This window comes from Uranotaenia lowii, chromosome 3 (genome assembly GCF_029784155.1).
Source record: "Uranotaenia lowii strain MFRU-FL chromosome 3, ASM2978415v1, whole genome shotgun sequence".
NCBI classification, from domain to species: Eukaryota; Metazoa; Arthropoda; class Insecta; order Diptera; family Culicidae; genus Uranotaenia; species Uranotaenia lowii.
In genome coordinates this window covers 78,289,217-78,312,128 of record NC_073693.1, presented here as the reverse complement: position 1 = coordinate 78,312,128, position 22,912 = coordinate 78,289,217, and the positions used below count along the sequence as shown (strand labels likewise).

Below are 22,912 nucleotides of genomic sequence, written 5' to 3'. Positions count from 1 at the left end.
ATATTTCAAAGAATAAGAATAAAATCTGAATCTGGCTTTCATAGCTTTATTTAGTAACTCATAAAGATACTTCACAGATGATATCTCGAAATTACACCACCTTTATCTAATCGAACCAGCTTCAGACGTCTCGGAAAGTCGTCGTAAGCGGCGCGCACCTGCTCCATCTGCATCTCATCCCAGATTTTCGTGATAACTCGCTTGAATTGCTCCTAATTTTTCATTTTATAGTCGTTCAGGGCTTGTGATATAGCTTAGTTGGCAAGTCTGTTGCTTCCTGAGCCGATGTCCGCGAGTTCGAGCTCAAGAGTTAATATCGAACACAGTTGTACCGGATAAGTTTTTCAATATTTGTCCGCCAACTGGAACGTTGATAAAGTCGCGAATGCCGTAAAGATGGTAAAACGACTTTAATCGAAACAAAAAAAAATAGTCGTTGAATCCAGTGGATTCAGATCCGGAGACGACGGAGACTATTCATTCTTCGAAACGAAATCGGTCAGTTTTCCTCAAACCACGCTTGAACAACCTTTGCGGTGTGGGACGGGGCGCCATCTGTCTGGAAGCAAGACTGACGTCTTATTTTAGAACCGGGAAACGTCCAGCTTGTCCGCAGGAGCTTGCTGGAGGCTCACACTCCAAACTCGATCATTTTAGCGATTGACTGTTTGCTCCAAAACGAACAGCTTCCAGTCCGAAAAAATAATCTCGTTATCTGCGCGCAAAACCGAGCAGTGATAACAGCTGCCCTTAACTCTGCCATGGATCCCAACTCAATGTAAACAAAATGTATGTATGTATGTATGTATGGTTCCCCCATCGGTAGCAAGGTCCAGCCTATGTCTGTGTGGCTTGGCTTTCGAATTGCTTCTCAGGCTTCCACGGCCGATGGTTCGTCGAGAGAAGGCATCCAACCTTCAGAGACCTACAATGGTTGGCAATCCACTCCGCTTGCAATAGTCTCTTCACATTAACCCCAGATGCATTCCCTCTGAAATATATAATCGGAAACTTATGAGATTCGAACCCAAAAGTTTTTTCTTGCCGATACCGGGAATCGAACCCAGTACGCCTGGGTTACCAGACTCGCACCAGCCTATCCACTAGACCACATCAGCGCTCCTCACAACTCAATGTAAACAAAATGCACAGAAACGAAACTCTGCCACATTGGGCAGCAGAGTTAGCCCTTTCATTTGACATATAGAAGGCACCAGAGAGATGCAACGTGTAGGCTACAGGCGACCCCAAAAAAGTGTGACCGGACTTTTTTGTCACCCTGTATTTTTGATGTCTTAACTAAACTAAGGAAATTTTTTTGTATAATTGAAAGTGAATCTCTTAAAAGGAAATCTCTTTCCATTGAGATTCATAGTTGTAAGTTCGTTAAATTAGTATCGTCACAAAAAAAAAAAAAATCGTCTTGACTCTGCTTACGTATTGGAACGCGTCAACCTTTACATATCAACGAGGACACTACGACAACGTCAGTTCCTCAGGATACCTTTTCACCGTACTGCATATGGCCAAAACCATCCCATAGATAAATGTTGTGAACGTTTCAACTCAGTGTACCATCTTTTTAATTTCGATATGTGTAAACGTAGATTTAAATTAGGATTAAGTAGTATTTCTTAGTTTTAAGTTAGTCTGTATGGTATTCCAACCAAAGATGAACTAAATAATTAAAAAAAAAATTAAATTAAAACCGGTTATTTTCTACAGAGCGATAAAGATCTCTCTAATTATTTCCTCATTTTTCAAAAATAATGTCCCCCAACTTCCATTTTTGAGTAAGTTTCTCAAAAAATCGAATTTTTCGAAATATTTGGTAGATTTGAGATAGGCTATCAATCTCGTGTTCAAAAATATAAATATCAGAATTTTTATCCGAGGAATGAAAAATGAGGTTTTGTCACAACTTTTATAGGTTCTGCTTCGCAGTGCGGTGTACAACAGAAAAAGCTTTCATGGTTACATACAATTGAATCTTTTTTAAACCAGCAGGAATTACAAGCGCTCTTCCCAAGTAGAACTCTGGTAACTCGAGATGATACAGTCTTATAAACTTGCACACAATTTAGTGTAAAATAAACAACTCAATAATAAGAATGGAGAAAGTTTTTTTTTTATTTATATATTATATATGTTAACAACTACATTTTCATAATGAAATCGATTGATAAGATTAAAAACGTGAAAGATTTTTTTCTCGTCAGATAGAATATCGTTGCCAAAAGTATAGTACCATTTGAAATCTAGGGGTTGAAAATTGCTCACAAGTTAAACTTGCGTGCAAGTTGAAATATTTCGCACATGAAATATTTCCTCCGTAGGGATGGTATACTTGAAAATATTTGACGAAAAAATAACTTTCAAGTTTTCTCTTGAATTTTTAGAGCTTTTTCTAAAAAAAAAGACAGTAAAACAATATTTTGAGACCGAAAATGTTTATAATTTGGTTGAAACAGTCTGCAATTGATCTTGAACATTTTGCACTTTTTGAGAAATTTTTTATCAAATGTTTTGAATCAAATGTTTTAAAATTTCGGATTAAATTAATGAAGCGAAAACGTCAAAACCCAATACTGTTTATTTCTGTAATATACATATTCCATTACGCAGTAAATGCTGTGTCACACTTTGTGCAACAAACCTAAAAGCAGTTAACTCAAAAATCGCTTCACATCATGGTTGTTGTGGGTATTTTTACTAGCCTCTACTGATGAAAACATGTTCGTTCAATCTACCAAAAAACAGCAGTGTTACATTGAATTGAAGAGCCGAAAATAACCGTAACAACACACAATTGATTGATAATTCGATGACGGTAAAGGGTTGTCTTTTTTTCCTTCTTGTTTTTTTTTGGTTTAATGTTTCACCTTCTTCCATCGATTATTGACTTTTTCCTCTTGTTTGATATGCACAAAATTTGCTATACATTCACCTAATATTAGCCACGTGTAGGTGTGCCTATAAAATACTTCTATAGTTAACTGAACGGTTTGCTTCATTTGTCAATTTACTGTTAGCTTGCCACATCTTTGTTTTTTAAGCCTTGGGAAATTCACATTCAGAAACGAGAAAAAAAGGGTGGAAACAAAACAACCTAGCAGCACTGGCGCGCCGCCATTTTTAGCGTGTTTTTTTTTTCTTTATTTCCTTGTAGTCATAGAAAATCTACTAGCACGATTGTTGCACATCACATTGTCTCTCTGTTGTATTTTTTTTTTACTTTTCTTTATTCTGTTAAACTGTTTCAAGATTCTCTGATTTTAGTTTTTTTACTTTCTTTGAACATCGATAAGCGGATACTTTGCGTTTTTGCTAATTTTTGACTATATTTACACATCGCACACAAACTAATATTTATCTTTTGTTGTAGTGTTTGTTTCGTTTGTTTTTTTGCCAACAACTTCGAGCTGTGCTGCCGTGTTTGCTGATTTTTTGTTTTAGAACTCTCAAGGAGGCAAAGCATTTGGGTCGGTTTTCCGTTTGTAGAAAATTAAATCCGGAGACTTTCTGGGTTATAAATAATTCGCTCTCCATTTGTTTATTTTTTTTTCTGTTATAGCCTAGATGTATAATCGTGTTGTTGCGGTCGGTGTTGTATAAGAATGGGTTTCGTATATTCCAGCTTTTTGTTTATATTTTTTTTTATAAGCAAGAAAGTGTCTTATTTACAGATTATTGTTCAAGGGAAACTTATAAGGTGTTAGGCAAAAAAACATTACACAAAATTTGATTTTTCAAGCTGGACAATTTTTTTTACTTAAATGACAGTCTCCGTGGTTTAAATACGAATGTGATTGAATTTAATTTGAAAAACATTTAAAGGAAACTGTTATGACCAATAATGAAACTGTAATGTTAACATTTTTACCATTAAGTTGTAGATTTTCTGGCTGTGTCCAAATTGATATGGTGGATTTATTGTTCTGGTTCACATGTTCAAGGTATTGCATGACTCGAGTTGGGATGAAATGAGCGTTGAAAGATGACGACCGAACTTCAGTCTCTCAACAGTATCAAAATCATCTGATTAACGTAAGCAAACGTTAAGGCAAACCAACGAATTGACTTATATATGTTTTGTAACGGTGTTTGACTTTCAAAAAGGTTCAAGTGAAGAAATTGAACAGTTTTGATGAAATTCATGGCCATTGGTAAAATAAAGTACTAAATTTTTAGATTTGAGGTTTTCATTTGAGTTTCAGCATATTGGAGTAAAGTGATAGAACAAGAGAAATCAAATATAAGTTTGAAGGGTTGAAAAGTGGTTAACGTGGTTTGGTCTTAAAAATGATTACTTCGGCCATGAATTCCACTCTTCTGATTCAATGCTGTTTGAATTTTCATCGTCGACCAATTTTCAGCGAACTTTTTCCGTGGGCAGATATTCAGTTAAAACTTATCCTCTAAAACATTTACAATACATTAGCCTAAATCTTACACGTACTCGTAGCTTTCTAAATTGAATCTCTTATATAAAATTTAATTTAGTCTAAATCGGTGTGTAGTTGATCTGACCGTTCATTCACTCGTTCGTTTATTCCGTTTCAACTAGTTTTGAAATTTGGTTCTCTTCATGCTGCTCATCCGTTTTCTGCCAACCACACTCATCGACCATCATCATTTCAGGCTACCATTCCTACTTCATCTCGCCAGATTCGTACCACTCTCTGTTTTAGATTCTAGTTATCGCAAAAAAAAACTCTTTCTATTTACTCTGATGGACGTTCAGTTGATGTTACGCTTCCCCGGTGAATCTCCAGCAACCCTTACTGCGCCGTTCGATCGCTTGGGCCAGTGTCCGTTCGCCATCGACGCTGCTGTTTCCGGTTCCGGGCTCATCGACGTCGGTGTCTCTAACAGCACCAGCTGCGACGACGCCAGCGCCGGCAAGGCCTCGTCCTAAATTTACCTTCAGGGGGCACCCGGTTCCACGTTGTGTGCCGTGCCCAGTATCGTCGAATCGAAGTTTAGCCGCAGCTCTCCGGCCAGGATTAGCTCCGAGATGCAGCCGACGATGCCGGAAGTGTACCGTTGCCGGGTGTAGAAAGACGCCGCCGGAAGGCCACCTGCAAGCAAAAAATGAGAAAATGGTTAGACAGAGAAAAAGTGGAGGAAAGTGGAAGGAAATATAAAATATGCAAATTAGTGTTCTGATGCCGTGGCTATGGCAATTTTCAGCGCCCAGGATTGTCTTGCGGTGTGGAAAATGATGTCCCGGACACGGCAAGCCAATTCCGGACGAATGGCGGTATGGGAGGCACGTTTTGCGGTTGATTTCTCGGGGCGACGTGCCGGTGACAGGTGTGTTACGTTTTAAACAGGAAATCGAGCAACGAAATGTAATCGTGGATTGACTTTTTTCCGAAACTTGGATGTTTTAAGTACGAATGCTGCCAGAAAACATTTGCTGGGGAACTAAAGTTGTTTTCAATTCGTTGCGTCGTTTTTTCGTTGCGAAGAACAAAATAAAGTGCAGTCAGTCGTCCTTCTATCGATCAGCTACTATATTTAATCTCAAGGATAAATTAATTAATGTAATCGCTCATTCCTAAGTCACGATATTCGTTTGACGTATTGATATCAATAATCTCTTGCCTACCTGAAGGCGCTTTCAACTGAGCGATAGTACATGGATGGGAAACAAGCTAATTTAAATGTAAGTATACATACAGGCGTTTCTTTTCCGGTACTCAAAGGTGAGTTAACCGGTCAATACCGACAACGCCATTGAAATTTGATTCTACGTTCAATAAAATTTTCTCTAAACCATTGGATGTTTATTTAATAATCAATAAGTTCACAGCTCCAGTTTAACTGAACTGTTTAGCTATACTAGTTTAACCGCTAAACCTTCAAACTGCGCGTTCCAAAAACCCGCCAAACCAAACCATATCGTGCCGGCCGCCGCCAGAAAGTGGTGGCAGCTGTCCGACAGTTTCGCGCAATCAATCACCTCCCAATCGATTCAACAGTTTAATTCCAATCATCATTTAACCGGGGAACAATCCTAGGAAAATCCACATTAAAAAAAGGGAAAAACGCGCCTCTACCAAACCTCAAACTTGTTTTCCGATTCCCAGCAATTATTTGCACTCAAATTAGCTGCACCAAATTATTGGCGGTCGGTGTGTGGAAAATTTTCCTCTTGCATAATCATGGGAAATTGTCTAATCAAAAAGCCATATACTGGTCTAGACCTGCACACGTACCCACGAGAAGAACCAGAGCGAGAATTAGATTTATTAATCAACCAGGAAATGTGCCAGAGATGTGATGTGGATGTGATCAGCAGCGGCGCGGTTGTTTTCAATGAGTTCATTGGTGTACGTTACGATTGGTATTTGAAAAACCATGAAAAAAATATCTTACTTATTTTTTAAAGAATAAATAAGTAATACCTAATCAAAATGAATGGGACTGAAAAATTAATTCCAGACCAAACTGCACGCCGATTTGAAAAAAAAAATAGAGTTATCTATTGCAGCAAGAGCCACTTGAAAGGTAAAGATGAAAGCCTGTTTTGGTCATGAAAATTAATTTTGTGCGAAATGATTTTACGTGTGTTGGTTTTTTCGATTCTAACAGTTGTTCGTCTCGTCAAGAACTACCTAATATCTGATAAATTGAATGAGAAATAACGTTCCGTGGCTAAAAATTTCATGTTATGGATTGTTAGCATTTGTGAAAATTTCGTTCAGCCAGACTGAACCGAATCCCTTGAGCTTTGTTTTCCAATTTACTTGAGGGAATGTTAGGATTTTTAACATGCAACGATAAAAGATGCTTTATTTTATTGCTTACTGTCGTTCAGAATGCAACCGGTAGGTAAAAACAACAACAAGCTATTCCGCATTTTAAAAAGTGCGAAATTTGTGTGGCTCGGTTAACTCTGGTTCAACCAAAAAAACTATGTTTCAAGCATCAGCCATACAAGTTGGGTGCTGCTCGTAAAGCGCCTATAAGTAGGCTCCTACATGCCTGCTAGTGCATGGCAATTTTCTTAACATTTTGGTTCGACCAGAATGAGCTTGGTGCAAACATATAACTGTTAAAATTCAATTTTATGCTTATTGTGTAATCATAAATCGACCAGTGTAGCCACGACGGCTTTATAAGAGTCTAAATGTGATGGTAAAATGATCACATGAAATATCTAATTTCGGTCTTGTCGAATCCCGACCAATTGATAATCGCCTCAAGGTACCTATAATAATCTAACAAGAAAACTGCCTAAATTAAAAAATAAATAAATCTTAAGTTCGTAGTGTAGGATTCAGATGAGATAGAAAAGTCAAAAACATTAGTGATTCAGAATATGCAGAACCAACTGACCTACTGTATATTCTGATTCACTGAACTATTTGGCTTTTATATCTCATCTGAATCCTACAACGAGCTCCGGAAATAAGAAAAGTTGCACACTATATGCTTGATTCATTATGAATTTCACACAGAATCAACCGTATTCTCTGAATTTGAGGTTCATAGGGGAATACAAATTCATAATTAAGGTACAGAAACTTCATCAACAATCATTACAGAAATTTTGAAAAACAATCTTGACTCTGAATTAAATATTGAATTTACAGCTTCAATCGAGGCGCTTCATACAGGATCATGATAAGGCATAAAGATTCTTCATTTTAATTTAAGTACAGATTTTGAATTTAAGACAAAAAATCTATCATGATTGTTTCAATAAACAAGCTTCAGATTATAATTTACATCTTCAATTTTCCCTCAAATGTAAAATTCAAATGAAAAATTTGAAAGATGACATCAAATTAGTAAACAAACAGTTCTAACAACAATGTTTCAAATTAGAAAAACTGGCCGGTTTTTAAAAAATGAGCAGGACTTACATCAATGAGTTTGATTTTTTAGATAGTGACCTTTTAAGTCGATAATTTCCAACCAGATGTATAATTCATCAGATCTTTTTTAAGTAGAGATTTCTTTGATTTTGAAAATGTCACCGTTAGCTGGAAGGACATCAGATGACTTGTCGCTTCTAGACCGTTTATCCCAAACGAGATTGGGTTCAAGTGAAATATGGGACAAAACATTTCAAAACAGATGTCAAGCTATTTGAATTTGTTTTTTTTCTATATCGAATTAGATGAATGTAGAAATATTTGCCAAAAAGAACGATGATCTTTAACCTTAAGCATACAATACTTTCTACGACACGTATCCAAACGGCTGGGTCGGGTCTGAACGATTCTTTGAAAAACTTAAATATATATTTTTTTTTTGTAGCGACCCACCACACTCCCCCACACCAAAAGGCTCGATTGAGCCCCCTGGTAATGGACGCTACTGTTCTCAGCACGTCTGGCAATTGGACAAAGAAATATTAAACTAAAAACGCGAACAAAATTTTACTCATGCTGAGAACTCAAAATGGTTATAATCTAGTGCGAGGAAATGTGACGATACTAATTTAACTAACTTACAACTATGAATCTCAATGGAAAGAGATTTCCTTTTAAGAGATTCACTTTCAATTAAACAAAAAAATTTATAAAACATTCTACATCTAAACTAAAATTTACAAAGGATTAACGCTACAAATTAAAAAATTCTTAAAACTAGCTTTGTTCGACTTGTTTTATTGACTAAGTTTTTCTTTGAATATTTGAAGCAATTTTATTTTGAAAGTTGGGCGACTATTTATTTCTTTTAATTCATTGGGTAAGTTGTTGTATTTTGTTGGTCCTATGAAGGAAATTCTTCTCTGTCCTAAAGTAGTTATCGATCGACAACGTTGCAAATAATTCAAACGGCGGGTGTTGTGTGTTCTTACTCCAGTAGTAAAGGTCAGGTTTTGGATAGTATTTGATGAGTGCAGATTATCGAAAACATACATTATGGTTTGGAAATCACAAAGATCTACTAAAGGTAAAATGTTATGGGAACTGGAAGAGTAAATAAGTTTAGTTGGGTATAGCATGGGAAGCCTGTAAATATTTTTTAAACACCTGTTTTGCAGAGATTGTAGTTTTTGTAAAAGTGATTGAGATGCTCTTCCCCAAATTGATATGAGATAGTGTAAAACTGAGTGGATGAATGCATGGTAAAATTTCAACAGAACATGTTGAGGAACAAAGTGTTTTAACCTCCAGAGCACTCCACAGAGAGGTGAAATTCTTTTTTCTAAATTTTGTATATGACTTTTCCACGAGAGAGTATTGTCTAAATAAATACCTAAGTATTTGAAGCTATGTACTTCTTGTATGACAAACTGGTTCATATATGGGTCCCTGTGTGGTGGTATTACTTTCCTCGACGAGCGAAACAACATATATTTAGTTTTAGCGTAATTTAGTGAGAGTAAATTGCTGTTGAAATATGTTGATAGCAGCTTTAAATCATTCTCCAAGTAATCTATAATAGAACTTGCAGATTTTCCTGAATAGAACAGAGCTGTATCATCAGCGAAAAGCCTAGCTGTGCCAATTAGTGGAAGATTACTTATATCATTTATATAAAGAAGGAAGAGTAATGGCCCAATGTTACTGCCTTGAGGAACGCCTATGCCTATATTCCTTAGTTCACTATTTACTCCTTCAACTACAACAAATTGTTTTCTGTTTTCGAGATAACTTCTGATAATATCGTTAGCTATTCCTCTTAGTCCATATTTGTTTAATTTGGCCAGTAAGATGTCATGGTTAAGTGTATCAAAGGCTTTTTTCAAATCTAGAAATAATGCACCAACTATGTTCTTAGAATCTATATTTTCAATTATGGAATCGACAAGTTCAGAAATCGCGATGAGGGTGCTTGAACCTGCTCTAAACCCGTATTGCATTTTGTATAGAACGTTATTATTATTAAGAAAACTTAGAATTCTATTTATGAGCAATTTCTCAAATATTTTACTAAAAACGCTGAGACTAGATATAGGTCGATAGTTATTAACATCTTCAGGATTACCCGATTTAAATATAGGAGTCACTTTTGCTGTTTTAAGACAATCCGGGAAACTTCCTGATTCTATTATTAAGTTGAAGAATTTTTTGAGGATAGGCGAAAAAAGAATGTTGTTATATTTTACTACGCTGGTAGGGAAATAATCTGATCCACAGCTTTTTTTGTTTTTAAGAGAAAGTATGATCGATCTAACTTCAGTTTCATCAGTTGGTTGCAAAAAAATTGAGTTCCGCACTTCGTTAATATTTGCCAAGACATCATATTCCCTTTCAATTGGTATTTCCTTGGCAAGATCTGATCCGATCGATGAAAAATATTTGTTGAACTTATCAGCAACACATTTTTTGTCTGTTATGAGGTTTTCACCTTGCATGAGATTGATCGATGGAGATGTTTTAGATTTTCCCAAAAGTTGGTTGATATTTTTCCATAGTTTAGAGTGGGGGGTATTGTTCAGTAGACGTTCAAAATATAAACGTTTGCAAGTTTTCTTATCATGGTGTAGTTTTTTATTAATGTGTTGAAGCATTTCTTTTAGATAACTATCATTAGGATGTTTTTTAACACGTTTTAAGTAGTTGTTTTTCAGTTTTATCAAGGCCCAAAGGTCGAAGGACATCCAAGGGCAATATCTTCCTTTCAAATTTATTTGTTTAGATACTGTTTTTGTGCACTGCTTGAATATACGATTGTATGTAGCTGTTATTTCTTCAATGCCGTTATTTACGTTGTCTCCTGGGACATAAGATCTTAAAAATTCCGAAAACAAATTATTAAGTTTAGTGTGATCCGTGATATCTTTGTTCAAGACCATTCTTTGTTTTTCTGATAATATTTTTAAAGTAGTAAGTACTTGTGAATGGTCACTTATATCTGTGAGTATCGTATGATTTGAAAGGCGTTCGATATATTTAATTTTACAAATTACATGGTCTAGGATATTTTGACTTCTAGGTCGGGTTGGGTACGAATTTGTGCAAGCAAAACTATAGGACTCCAATAATGATTTGTATTTGCACACAACATTTGTATTGACAAGATTAACAGGAACATTTAAATCACCAACAATTAGACATGAATGTGTGTCAGGTACAGTCGAAAGAATGGATTCAAATTGATCACATAACAAATTGAAAGGATACGCAGGTGGTCTGTAAATGCCATGTACGTCTAAAATTTGACCACAGAGGGTTATTTCAACACTTATTCTATGAAAACCATCACAAGCAACATTAATCTTTGGTTTAAAATTTAAGTTCTTATTAACATACATAGCCAATCCACCGTAAGGCTGTTCTCTACATGAAAAAATAGAAATGAATCCAGGTATATTATAGATGGAACAATTATCTTTAGTAAGCCACGTTTCACTAATTACAATCACATCAACTTTTACATTTAAATGTTCGATGGTCTCAAGAATACTATCAAATTTGTCCATGCTATTCATACTACAGATGTTCCATTGCAAAATTTTGAGAGTTTTATGATTATTTTTTGTGTTAAACTGAGAAATATCAATATTTTGATTATTATTGCTATAGTTATGACTTTGATTATAATTATGATTATTGTTAATATTAAGATTTAGATTAAGGCTATTATTATTATTGACATTATTATTATTGATATTGCTATTATTAAAATTATTACTATTTCTAATGCTAATATTATTACTATCATTGACATTATTTATATAATTTAAATTATTATTTTGACTGCGACAATTAAGATTAAAATCATCTAAATTATCGTAGATGCTATTCAAGGCGGTATCCATTTTTATTTTTATTTATAGTTGATCAAGGAGAGGAAAGTAATATTTAATTTCTTTTGCGCTTAGGAGAAGGCGTATCTTTTTGAGCTAGCGGTGTGTCATTATTAAGTTGAATCAGATGTTTGCTTAAGAAGTTGTGTAGTTCAAGTTTGCTTTTGATCGATATTGGCTTAGAATCCTCAGATTTTTTTACGAGTATAGCACCTCCCCTACCAGGCCAAATGTATTTCATTTTCAATAAATCTTGAGACTCTCTGAGCTCTGTTAAAATTTCCATGCCTAGCGGAGTTAGTTCATCACGAATTGAGACGTTTGTTGCTCTGCCATTGATCAATAATGAGGGGTCAATTGCTGTTGAGGAAAGTTTACCATAACTTCGCTTTTTATTGAAAATTTCTTCCTTAATCGCGGTGCTTTTAAGAGAAAATTTTATTGGAGGAATAATATCATTTGTTTTTTTAGCAGAATAAAGTCTAACCGCATATTCAACATGTTCTATATTCAAATCATATCCAAAAGAACAGCATGTTTTACGAACTGTTTCTACAGTATTTTCATTATTAGCAAGCGGTAAACCAAAGATCATACAGTTTTTTGATACAGCTTCCTTATTAACTCGATCCAAATTGGTTTCAAGCTTATAGACTTCATTTTTAAGATTTGAGTGTTTTTTTTGGAGATCCGTTACCTCCGTTTCTAGAGCTTCGTTACGAGATTTTAAGTCTTTAAAGTCAGTTTGAATTTCTTCAAACTTCAAAGACAAAAATTCCTGAGAAGACTCTATTGCGGATGTAACGGATTTCATTTCTGTTTTAAGTGAAGAAATTTCTGTTGCCACAACGTTTTGAATGACTTCTTTAATTTGGTTATTTATGCTATTAATAATAGTGTCCTGATCGTTGCGTTGTCCAATAATTTTGAAATATATATCTGCACAGTTTGAATCACAAAAATATTGTTTTTTTTTATTTTACGAGCTGCACTACCTAGTATGTTTTTGCAACGAAGATGCACACTTTTAAAACAATAATCGCAAGTTAAAACTCGGTCAGGACAATTTTCCACGTTTTTACATTCAACACATACAACACTAGTTTCATTTTCCATTTTCGCAATACAAAAGGCAACAAAAAATTTAAAGAAAAACAAAGTCAAAAACCTGTTTAAAGATAATTGTAAATGAGTCGGAAGATTAAAAAGCTATAATTATTAAATATTTAAAACTAAAAATGAAAAAGGCAGATCACAAAAAGATAGTCTGATATTTTTTGTTTCCAAGTTAAATTTTTTTTTATAAGATCAAAGTCAAATAGTTAAAAAGCAAAAAGTTAAAAATATTACGACAATTTTGTACAAAAAAGCAACTCAACACAAATAAGAAATGATTGAGAAAATATTTAGTCAGGTAATAAAATAAAATACAGCAATTTAATAAGAATTAAAGCAACTAGTTGTTCGTAATTAATTTACTTTCAAGAAGATTCACTTAAATTTGTTTGCACTGTGTACTAAGTACGAGAAGAATGTTATTACTGAAACATCAGCATGTACTATAGCTAATATTGTGTGCTACTGACCAGTGCAAAGGACAGCTCTGATATTCGCTTATTATTGCTACTGATTTTGACCAAATCTACACCGCTCAGCAGACGAGATTGACTAACAAGCCAAGCAAGTGCTAGAACCACAATCTCAGAAACAATACACATGCAATGAGACGGCAAATGACAAACAACTAGCACCATGCAGTATGATGCTCCCATCAGTCGAAAGCGAGGAAAGAAAAAAAAACTCGATCAAGTGAGCTACTGGCAGAAGCACAAGCTATATTGAACAGCTTCTTACGAGGTGCTACTGGTGTTCGCTTAATCTACACCGCTTAGCGAACGAGATTCACTAACAGGCCAAACAAATGCTAGAATCACGAGATGAGGTACAATGGAAAAAGTTCGCAACCGTTTTTGGGGACCGTACATCCACGCGCAGCACGCAATTAATCAAGTGTAAAGTTATATAGACTCGGCACTTGATTAGTTTGCCTGCTGCTGGGTGGAACAGTAGATAAAACAAATAGATGTGAAGATATTGAATGTAAAAAAATAAAATATAAAAGACATGAACATGAGGATACGCACTCTACTCACCAGGTGAAAGAATGTGTACTATACCGTCGCTCTCACTTTTATTAAAAGATGCACTTCACTTATCAAACACAAGATTTTTTTTTCCTGAATTAACACAAATTATGACTTATTATGATAATCGGACGTTATCAACATGAAAACGAATCACTTATAATGCAAAAGAGCACAGTTCAAATATTTTTAAAATACATTAAATATCCCAAAAATAACATTTATGCTAGAGCAAATCAAGAACAAGTTTAGTCGAACAAAGCAAGTGCTGCCAGAAGGGAATAAAAAAGGAAAATCTGAACAGAAACTAGTCGTCATTCTCAAAAATATAAAAGGAAAAGAAATAAAATTACTTGAAATTTGAAGTTTTCATCGAATCACAACAGCAGTGTTCAAATTGTATCTTACGAATAAATTTACTCTAAACAATCGTTTTGTAACGTAAAATTTAGAAATTTTCTAAGAGACATTTGAGTTTTTTATTTGAATTAGCAAAAATTCTGAATAAACCGGGTAAAATCTGGAAAAAAAATGTGTCCCGATCCGATTAAACTTTTCTTGAATTCTTTAGTTAGTTTATGAACAAGCCTGTTTATATCAAGAAGTATATATAAAGCAATCTACAGTGGAAAATACACGGGTACACTTAAAATGTTTAACTGAAACCATAAGTTTTTGGTTATTTTAAAGCTTTTCCAACATTACTTTTAGATATTTTATAAATTTTCCAACATCAGTTGCAAAATTTGACAAGTCTATTTTGTTTAAATTTAAAAAAAAATAAATATTCGGCCTCTTCGGCTAATTCGGCCGAATACCTAGCTCTACCATTCGGTGAGCCGAATATTCGGCTCAACGGTTTTTCGGCGGTATTCGGCGCCGAATATTCGGCCGACCGAATATTCGGTACATCTCTATCTAAAATGTTGCAGAATAAATTATTTTGATAAATATCACCATGAAAATATATCGAGAAAAAACTGATTTTCATAGGACCACCCTAACTTCATGAAAACAAGTTGTCATCAAACTTTCAGTTCAAGAGATAGATGTTGAGTGTCTTGAATAAAGTTTCATGAATTATTATTTATGTTTCACATTATTGTAGAATAATGTAGGCCTCTATCTTATCACAGTTAGGAAATAATTTTCATGTTTCTTTAATTTTTCGGCCTTAGCGGTGAAAAGTTATGTCCTTTTTAGTAGGACATCTAAAGATTATGAATTTTTTTTCTTTTTTCAAGCAAAGCAATGGCTCTAGCTAGATATTTGCGTTTTATTTAACAGAGGGCACCCATATTATTGTCATTCATTACCAATGGGCCGAACCGAGTGCAAAGCATTAATTACTAAGGCCAGATAAAAAAAATCTACAAGTTTACACACCAGATTAGGAGCAGGCTTTCGAATGGAGGAAAACAAAGCCCCTGCAGGAATTTTAAACTATAAAAAACAAATACTGCCATCCATACATACATATGCAAAAAACAGTTTTGGGCTCTGTTCCGGGTTTATGGGGCCACTTAGTTGACGATTCATCATAAAACGGCCGTTGTTCTCGAGAACTGAATGAGTGGACTGGACAGAAATCCAGTTTTATGGGAAACAATTTGGGGAAGCTGTTGCGCAAACGTGTTTTTTGGGAGATGCGATGACGATGAATGATACGTGACCTGTTGCGTGTTTGAAACATTTATTCTCTATTATGCAATTGAATAATGGATGTTTGCAGATTATTGAAATTTATAACGCATCAGAGAGCTCAAGTGTACTAAATTATAAACGCTGATGAGCAAGTATTGTATGATTTGGAAAGAAGTGGCTTAATGTGAGGGCCTTTGTTTATGTTTTCAATCAATTAAGTTGATACACATTACTGGCCTAGTGATTTTAGAGGACGATATTCCTAATGAATTGTTTTTTATATTGTAAAATCTATCGCAACAAAAATGACTCGAAGGACAAAACTGCCATAACAAATTAAGATAATAAAAAATAGACAAAAGTGACAAAAATGACAAAAATGACAAAAATGACAAATATGACAAAAATGACAAAAATGACAAAAATGACAAAAATGACAAAAATGACAAAAATGACAAAAATGACAAAAATGACAAAAATGACAAAAATGACAAAAATGACAAAAATGACAAAAATGACAAAAATGACAAAAATGACAAAAATGACAAAAATGACAAAAATGACAAAAATGACAAAAATGACAAAAATGACAAAAATGACAAAAATGACAAAAATGACAAAAATGACAAAAATGACAAAAATGACAAAAATGACAAAAATGACAAAAATGACAAAAATGACAAAAATGACAAAAATGACAAAAATGACAAAAATGACAAAAATGACAAAAATGACAAAAATGACAAAAATGACAAAAATGACAAAAATGACAAAAATGACAAAAATGATAAAAATAACAAAAATGACAAAAATAACGTTAATGACAAAAATGACATAAATGTCATAAATGACAAAAATGACAAAAATGACAAAAATGACAAAAATGACAAAAATGACAAAAATGTCAAAAATGACAAAAATGACAAAAATGACAAAAATGACAAAAATGACAAAAATGACAAAAATGACAAAAATGACAAAAATGACAAAAATGACAAAAATGACAAAAATGACAAAAATGACAAAAATGACAAAAATGACAAAAATGACAAAAATGACAAAAATGACAAAAATGACAAAAGTGACAAAAATGACAAAAATGACAAAAATGACAAAAATGACAAAAATGACAAAAATGACAAAAATGACAAAAATGACAAAAATGACAAAAATGACAAAAATGACAAAAATGACAAAAATGACAAAAATGACAAAAATGACAAAAATGACAAAAATGACAAAAATGACAAAAATGACAAAAATGACAAAAATGACAAAAATGACAAAAATGACAAAAATTAAAAAAATGACAAAAATGACAAAAATGACAAAAATGACAAAAATGACAAAAATGACAAAAATGACAAAAATGACAAAAATGACAAAAATGACAAAAATGACAAAAATGACAAAAATGACAAAAATGACAAAAATGACAAAAATGACAAAAATTAAAAAAATGACATAAATGACAAAAATGACAAAAATGACAAAAATGACAAAAATGACAAAAATGACAAAAATGACAAAAATGACAAAAATGACAAAAATGACAAAAATGACAAAAATGACAAAAATGACAAAAATGACAAAAATGACAAAAATGACAAAAATGACAAAAATGACAAAAATGACAAAAATGACAAAAATGACAAAAATGACAAAAATGACAAAAATGACAAAAATGACAAAAATGACAAAAATGACAAAAATGACAAAAATGACAAAAATGATAAAAATAACAAAAATGACAAAAATGACAAAAATGACAAAAATAACGTAAATGACAAAAATGACAAAAATGACAAAAATGACAAAAATGACAAAAATGACAAAAGTAACAAAAATGACAAAAATGACAAAAATGACAAAAATGACAAAAATGACAAAAATGACAAAAATGACAAAAATGACAAAAATGACAAAAATGACAAAAATGACAAAAATGACAAAATGACAAAAATGACAAAAATGACAAAAATGACAAAAATGACAAAAATGACAAAAATGACAAAAATGACAAAAATGACAAAAATGACAAAAATGACAAAAATGACAAAAATGACAAAAATGGCAAAAATGACAAAAATGACAAAAATGACAAAAATGACAAAAATAACAAAAATGACAAAAATGACAAAAATGACAAAAATGACAAAAACGACAAAAATGACGTAAATGACAAAAATGACATAAATGTCATAAATGACAAAAATGACAAAAATGACAAAAATGACAAAAATGACAAAAATGACAAAAATGACAAAAATGACAAAAATGACAAAAATGACAAAAATGACAAAAATGACAAAAATGACAAAAATGACAAAAATGACAAAAATGACAAAAATGACAAAAATGACAAAAATGACAAAAATGACAAAAATGACAAAAATGACAAAAATGACAAAAATGACAAAAATGACAAAAATGACAAAAATGACAAAAATGACAAAAATGACAAAAATGACAAAAATGACAAAAATGACAAAAATGACAAAAATGACAATAATGACAAAAATGACAAAAATGACAAAAATGACAAAAATGACAAAAATGACAAAAATGACAAAAATGACAATAATGACAAAAATGACAAAAATGACAAAAATGACAAAAATGACAAAAATGATAAAAATAACAAAAATGACAAAAATGACAAAAATAACGTAAATGACAAAAATGACATAAATGTCATAAATGACAAAAATGACAAAAATGACAAAAATGACAAAAATGACAAAAATGACAAAAATGACAAAAATGACAAAAATGACAAAAATGACAAAAATGACAAAAATGACAAAAATGACAAAAATGACAAAAATGACAAAAATGACAAAAATGACAAAAATGACAAAAATGACAAAAATGACAAAAATGACAAAAATGACAAAAATGACAAAAATGACAAAAATGACAAAAATGACAAAAATGACAAAAATGACAAAAATGACAAAAATGACAAAAATGACAAAAATGACAAAAATGACAAAAATGACAAAAATGACAAAAATGACAAAAATGACAAAAATGACAAAAATGACAAAAATGACAAAAATGACAAAAATGACAAAAATGACAAAAATGATAAAAATAACAAAAATGACAAAAATGACAAAAATAACGTAAATGACAAAAATGACATAAATGTCATAAATGACAAAAATGACAAAAATGACAAAAATGACAAAAATGACAAAAATGACAAAAATGACAAAAATGACAAAAATGACAAAAATGACATAAATGACAAAAATGACAAAAATGACAAAAATGATAAAAATAACAAAAATGACAAAAATGACAAAAATAACGTAAATGACAAAAAATGACATAAATGTCATAAATGACAAAAATGACAAAAATGACAAAAATGACAAAAATGACAAAAATGACAAAAATGACAAAAATGACAAAAATGACAAAAATGACAAAAATGACAAAAATGACAAAAATGACAAAAATGACAAAAATGACAAAAATGACAAAAATGACAAAAATGACAAAAATGACAAAAATGACAAAAATGACAAAAATGACAAAAATGACAAAAATGACAAAAATGACAAAAATGACAAAAATGACAAAAATGACAAAAATGACAAAAATGACAAAAATGACAAAAATGACAAAAATGACAAAAATGACAAAAGTGACAAAAATGACAAAAATGACAAAAATGACAAAAATGACAAAAATGACAAAAATGACAAAAATGACAAAAATGACAAAAATGACAAAAATGACAAAAATGACAAAAATGACAAAAATGACAAAAATGACAAAAATGACAAAAATGACAATAATGACAAAAATGACAAAAATGACAAAAATGACAAAAATGACAAAAATGACAAAAATGACAATAATGACAAAAATGACAAAAATGACAAAAATGACAAAAATGACAAAAATGACAAAAATGACAAAAATGACAAAAATGACAAAAATGACAAAAATGACAAAAATGACAAAAATGACAAAAATGACAAAAATGACAAAAATGACTAAAATGACAAAAATGACAAAATTGACAAAAATGACAAAAATGACAAAAATGACAAAAATGACAAAAATGACAAAAATGACAAAAATGACAAAAATGACAAAAATGACAAAAATGACAAAAATGACAAAAATTAAAAAAATGACAAAAATGACAAAAATGACAAAAATGACAAAAATGACAAAAATGACAAAAATGACAAAAATGACAAAAATGACAAAAATGACAAAAATGACAAAAATGACAAAAATGACAAAAATGACAAAAATGACAAAAATGACAAAAATGACAAAAATGACAAAAATGATAAAAATAACAAAAATGACAAAAATGACAAAAATAACGTAAATGACAAAAATGACATAAATGTCATAAATGACAAAAATGACAAAAATGACAAAAATGACAAAAATGACAAAAATGACAAAAATGACAAAAATGACAAAAATGACAAAAATGACAAAAATGACAAAAATGACAAAAATGACAAAAATGACAAAAATGACAAAAATGACAAAAATGACAAAAATGACAAAAATGACAAAAATGACAAAAATGACAAAAATGACAAAAATGACAAAAATGACAAAAATGACAAAAATGACAAAAATGACAAAAATGACAAAAATGACAAAAATGACAAAAATGACAAAAATGACAAAAATGACAAAAATGACAAAAATGACAAAAATGACAAAAATGACAAAAATGACAAAAATGACAAAAATGACAAAAATGACAAAAATGACAAAAATGACAAAAATGACAAAAATGACAAAAAATGACAAAAATGACAAAAATGACAAAAATGACAAAAATGACAAAAATGACAAAAATGACAAAAATGACAAAAATGACAAAAATGACAAAAATGACAAAAATGACAAAAATGACAAAAATGACAAAAATGACAAAAATAACGTAAATGACAAAAATGACATAAATGTCATAAATGACAAAAATGACTAAAATGACAAAAATGACAAAAATGACAAAAATGACAAAAATGACAAAAATGACAAAAATGACAAAAATGACAAAAATGACAAAAATGACAAAAATGACAAAAATGACAAAAATGACAAAAATGACAAAAATGACAAAAATGACAAAAATGACAAAAATGACAAAAATGACAAAAATGACAAAAATGACAAAAATGACAAAAATGACAAAAATGACAAAAATGACAAAAATGACAAAAATGACAAAAATGACAAAAATGACAAAAATGACAAAAATGACAAAAATGACAAAAATGACAAAAATGACAAAAATGACAAAAATGACAGAAATAACAAAAATGACAGAAATAACAAAAATGACAAAAATGACAAAAATGACAAAAATGACAAAAATGACAAAAATGACAAAAATGACAAAAATGACAAAAATGACAAAAATGACAAAAATGACAAAAATGACAAAAATGACAAAAATGACAAAAATGACAAAAATGACAAAAATGACAAAAATGACAAAAATGACAAAAATGACAAAAATGACAAAAATGACAAAAATGACAAAAATGACAAAAATGACAAAAATGACAAAAATGACAAAAATGACAAAAATGACAAAAATGACAAAAATGACAAAAATGACAAAAATGACAAAAATGACAAAAATGACAAAAATGACAAAAATGACAAAAATGACAAAAATGACAAAAATGACAAAAATGACAAAAATGACAAAAATGACAAAAATGACAAAAATGACAAAAATGACAAAAATGACAAAAATGACAAAAATGACAAAAATGACAAAAATGACAAAAATGACAAAAATGACAAAAATGACAAAAATGACAAAAATGACAAAAATGACAAAAATGACAAAAATGACAAAAATGAGCGAAATGACAAAAATGACAAAAATCACAAAAATCACAAAAATCACAAAAATCACAAAAATGACAAAAATGACAAAAATGACAAAAATGACAAAAATGACAAAAATGACAAAAATGACAAAAATGACAAAAATGACAAAAATGACAAAAATGACAAAAATGACAAAAATGACAAAAATGACAAAAATGACAAAAATGACAAAAATGACAAAAATGACAAAAATGACAAAAATGACAAAAATGACAAAAATGACAAAAATGGCAAAAATGACAAAAATGACAAAAATGACAAAAATGACAAAAATGACAAAAATGACAAAAATAACAAAAATGACAAAAATGACAAAAATGACAAAAACGACAAAAATGACAAAAATGACATGAATGACAAAAATGACTTAAATGACATAAATGAAAAAAAAAGACATAAATGTCATAAATGACATAAATGACATAAGTGACATAAATTTTAAAAATGTTAAAAATTACAAAAAATGGCAACAATGACAAAAATAACAAAAACATATTTGTGTTTAATTTGGAATTTTCAAAACTACAATTTCTTTTTAAATCGATTCTAGGAGTGTCAAATAGACAATCAAATTAGGAAGTTTTTTGACTAGGCTGTTAGGGTGCATCATAAAAAAAATATTACGTCAAATTAAAGATGTCATGAATTTATTGAGGGTCCCATAAGTTTTTTTTTATTTGGATGCGCCTGAATAAAGATAAAGATACAAGCTGCCAAACTTCCAATAGTGTCATATTTGCACTCAAGAGCGAATTAGGATTGTGGAACTTATTATCAGAATCAACTACAAGGTTTAAATTAAATGCTTACTGTTATTTGCCGCATCAGCATGAAACTTTTCTACTCTAATTGAATTATTCATAAGAATTTTCTGACCAAATGCCTGGTGTGCTTGTGATGTTTTGTGACACCTTTGAATCAATTTTATTGAGCTGAAAGTTTTGAACGGATATTACTATTGTCAAACGTTTAATCATTCACTTTTATACTAACTGATCCTTCTTAGCTATCCACTTTAAATCACCACCTTCATAAATTATATTTGAAAAAAATGTCAAAGCTATATTCGAACTTTAAACAGTCCAGACTACCAAGAAATCATTGACCCAGCTCAGCCCAGTCAGTCGACTGTGTGACCATAAACTGGAATTATACCGAGCAGAAAAGACAGTTCTCAGTCATCAAATATCCACCAAAATCCCTACAAGAACGAATGGAAAGCTCGTTTTCTACAGAAGGAAAAAACAACCGTTTTAGAGCATTGCTTGATTCTTAGAGCCGAAGATTTCCAGGATCTGCCTTCGGAGAAAAAAAGCTGAATAAAAGCTACATTTTTCTTCTAAAAAGAAATTCAACCTCGTCATCATCACTGGACGAAAATAGAAGAAATCAAAAGGGGGTGGAGAAGACAGATAACCCACGGGAGACCCAAATTTCTTCTAAAACGATCGAAATGGGAACGTCTGGGGGTAAACATAGTTGAGCTTTGGCCTTTGGCTACATAAAAGCA

General features: G+C 31.4%; 1 protein-coding gene across 2 annotated transcripts in view; it reads right to left on the bottom strand.

Moving 5' to 3' along the window:
* Positions 1–2,575: 2,575 nt before the first annotated feature.
* LOC129757038 (pikachurin) overlaps positions 2,576–22,912 on the bottom strand; it is an 865,561-nt gene continuing 845,224 nt past the window's right edge. For both annotated transcript variants that reach the window (XM_055754138.1, XM_055754139.1), the window contains one exon: positions 2,576–5,081. In XM_055754138.1, the coding sequence (XP_055610113.1) occupies positions 4,927–5,081 (155 nt within the window). In that variant the 3' untranslated portion in view covers positions 2,576–4,926. The remainder of the gene's footprint in view (positions 5,082–22,912) is intronic.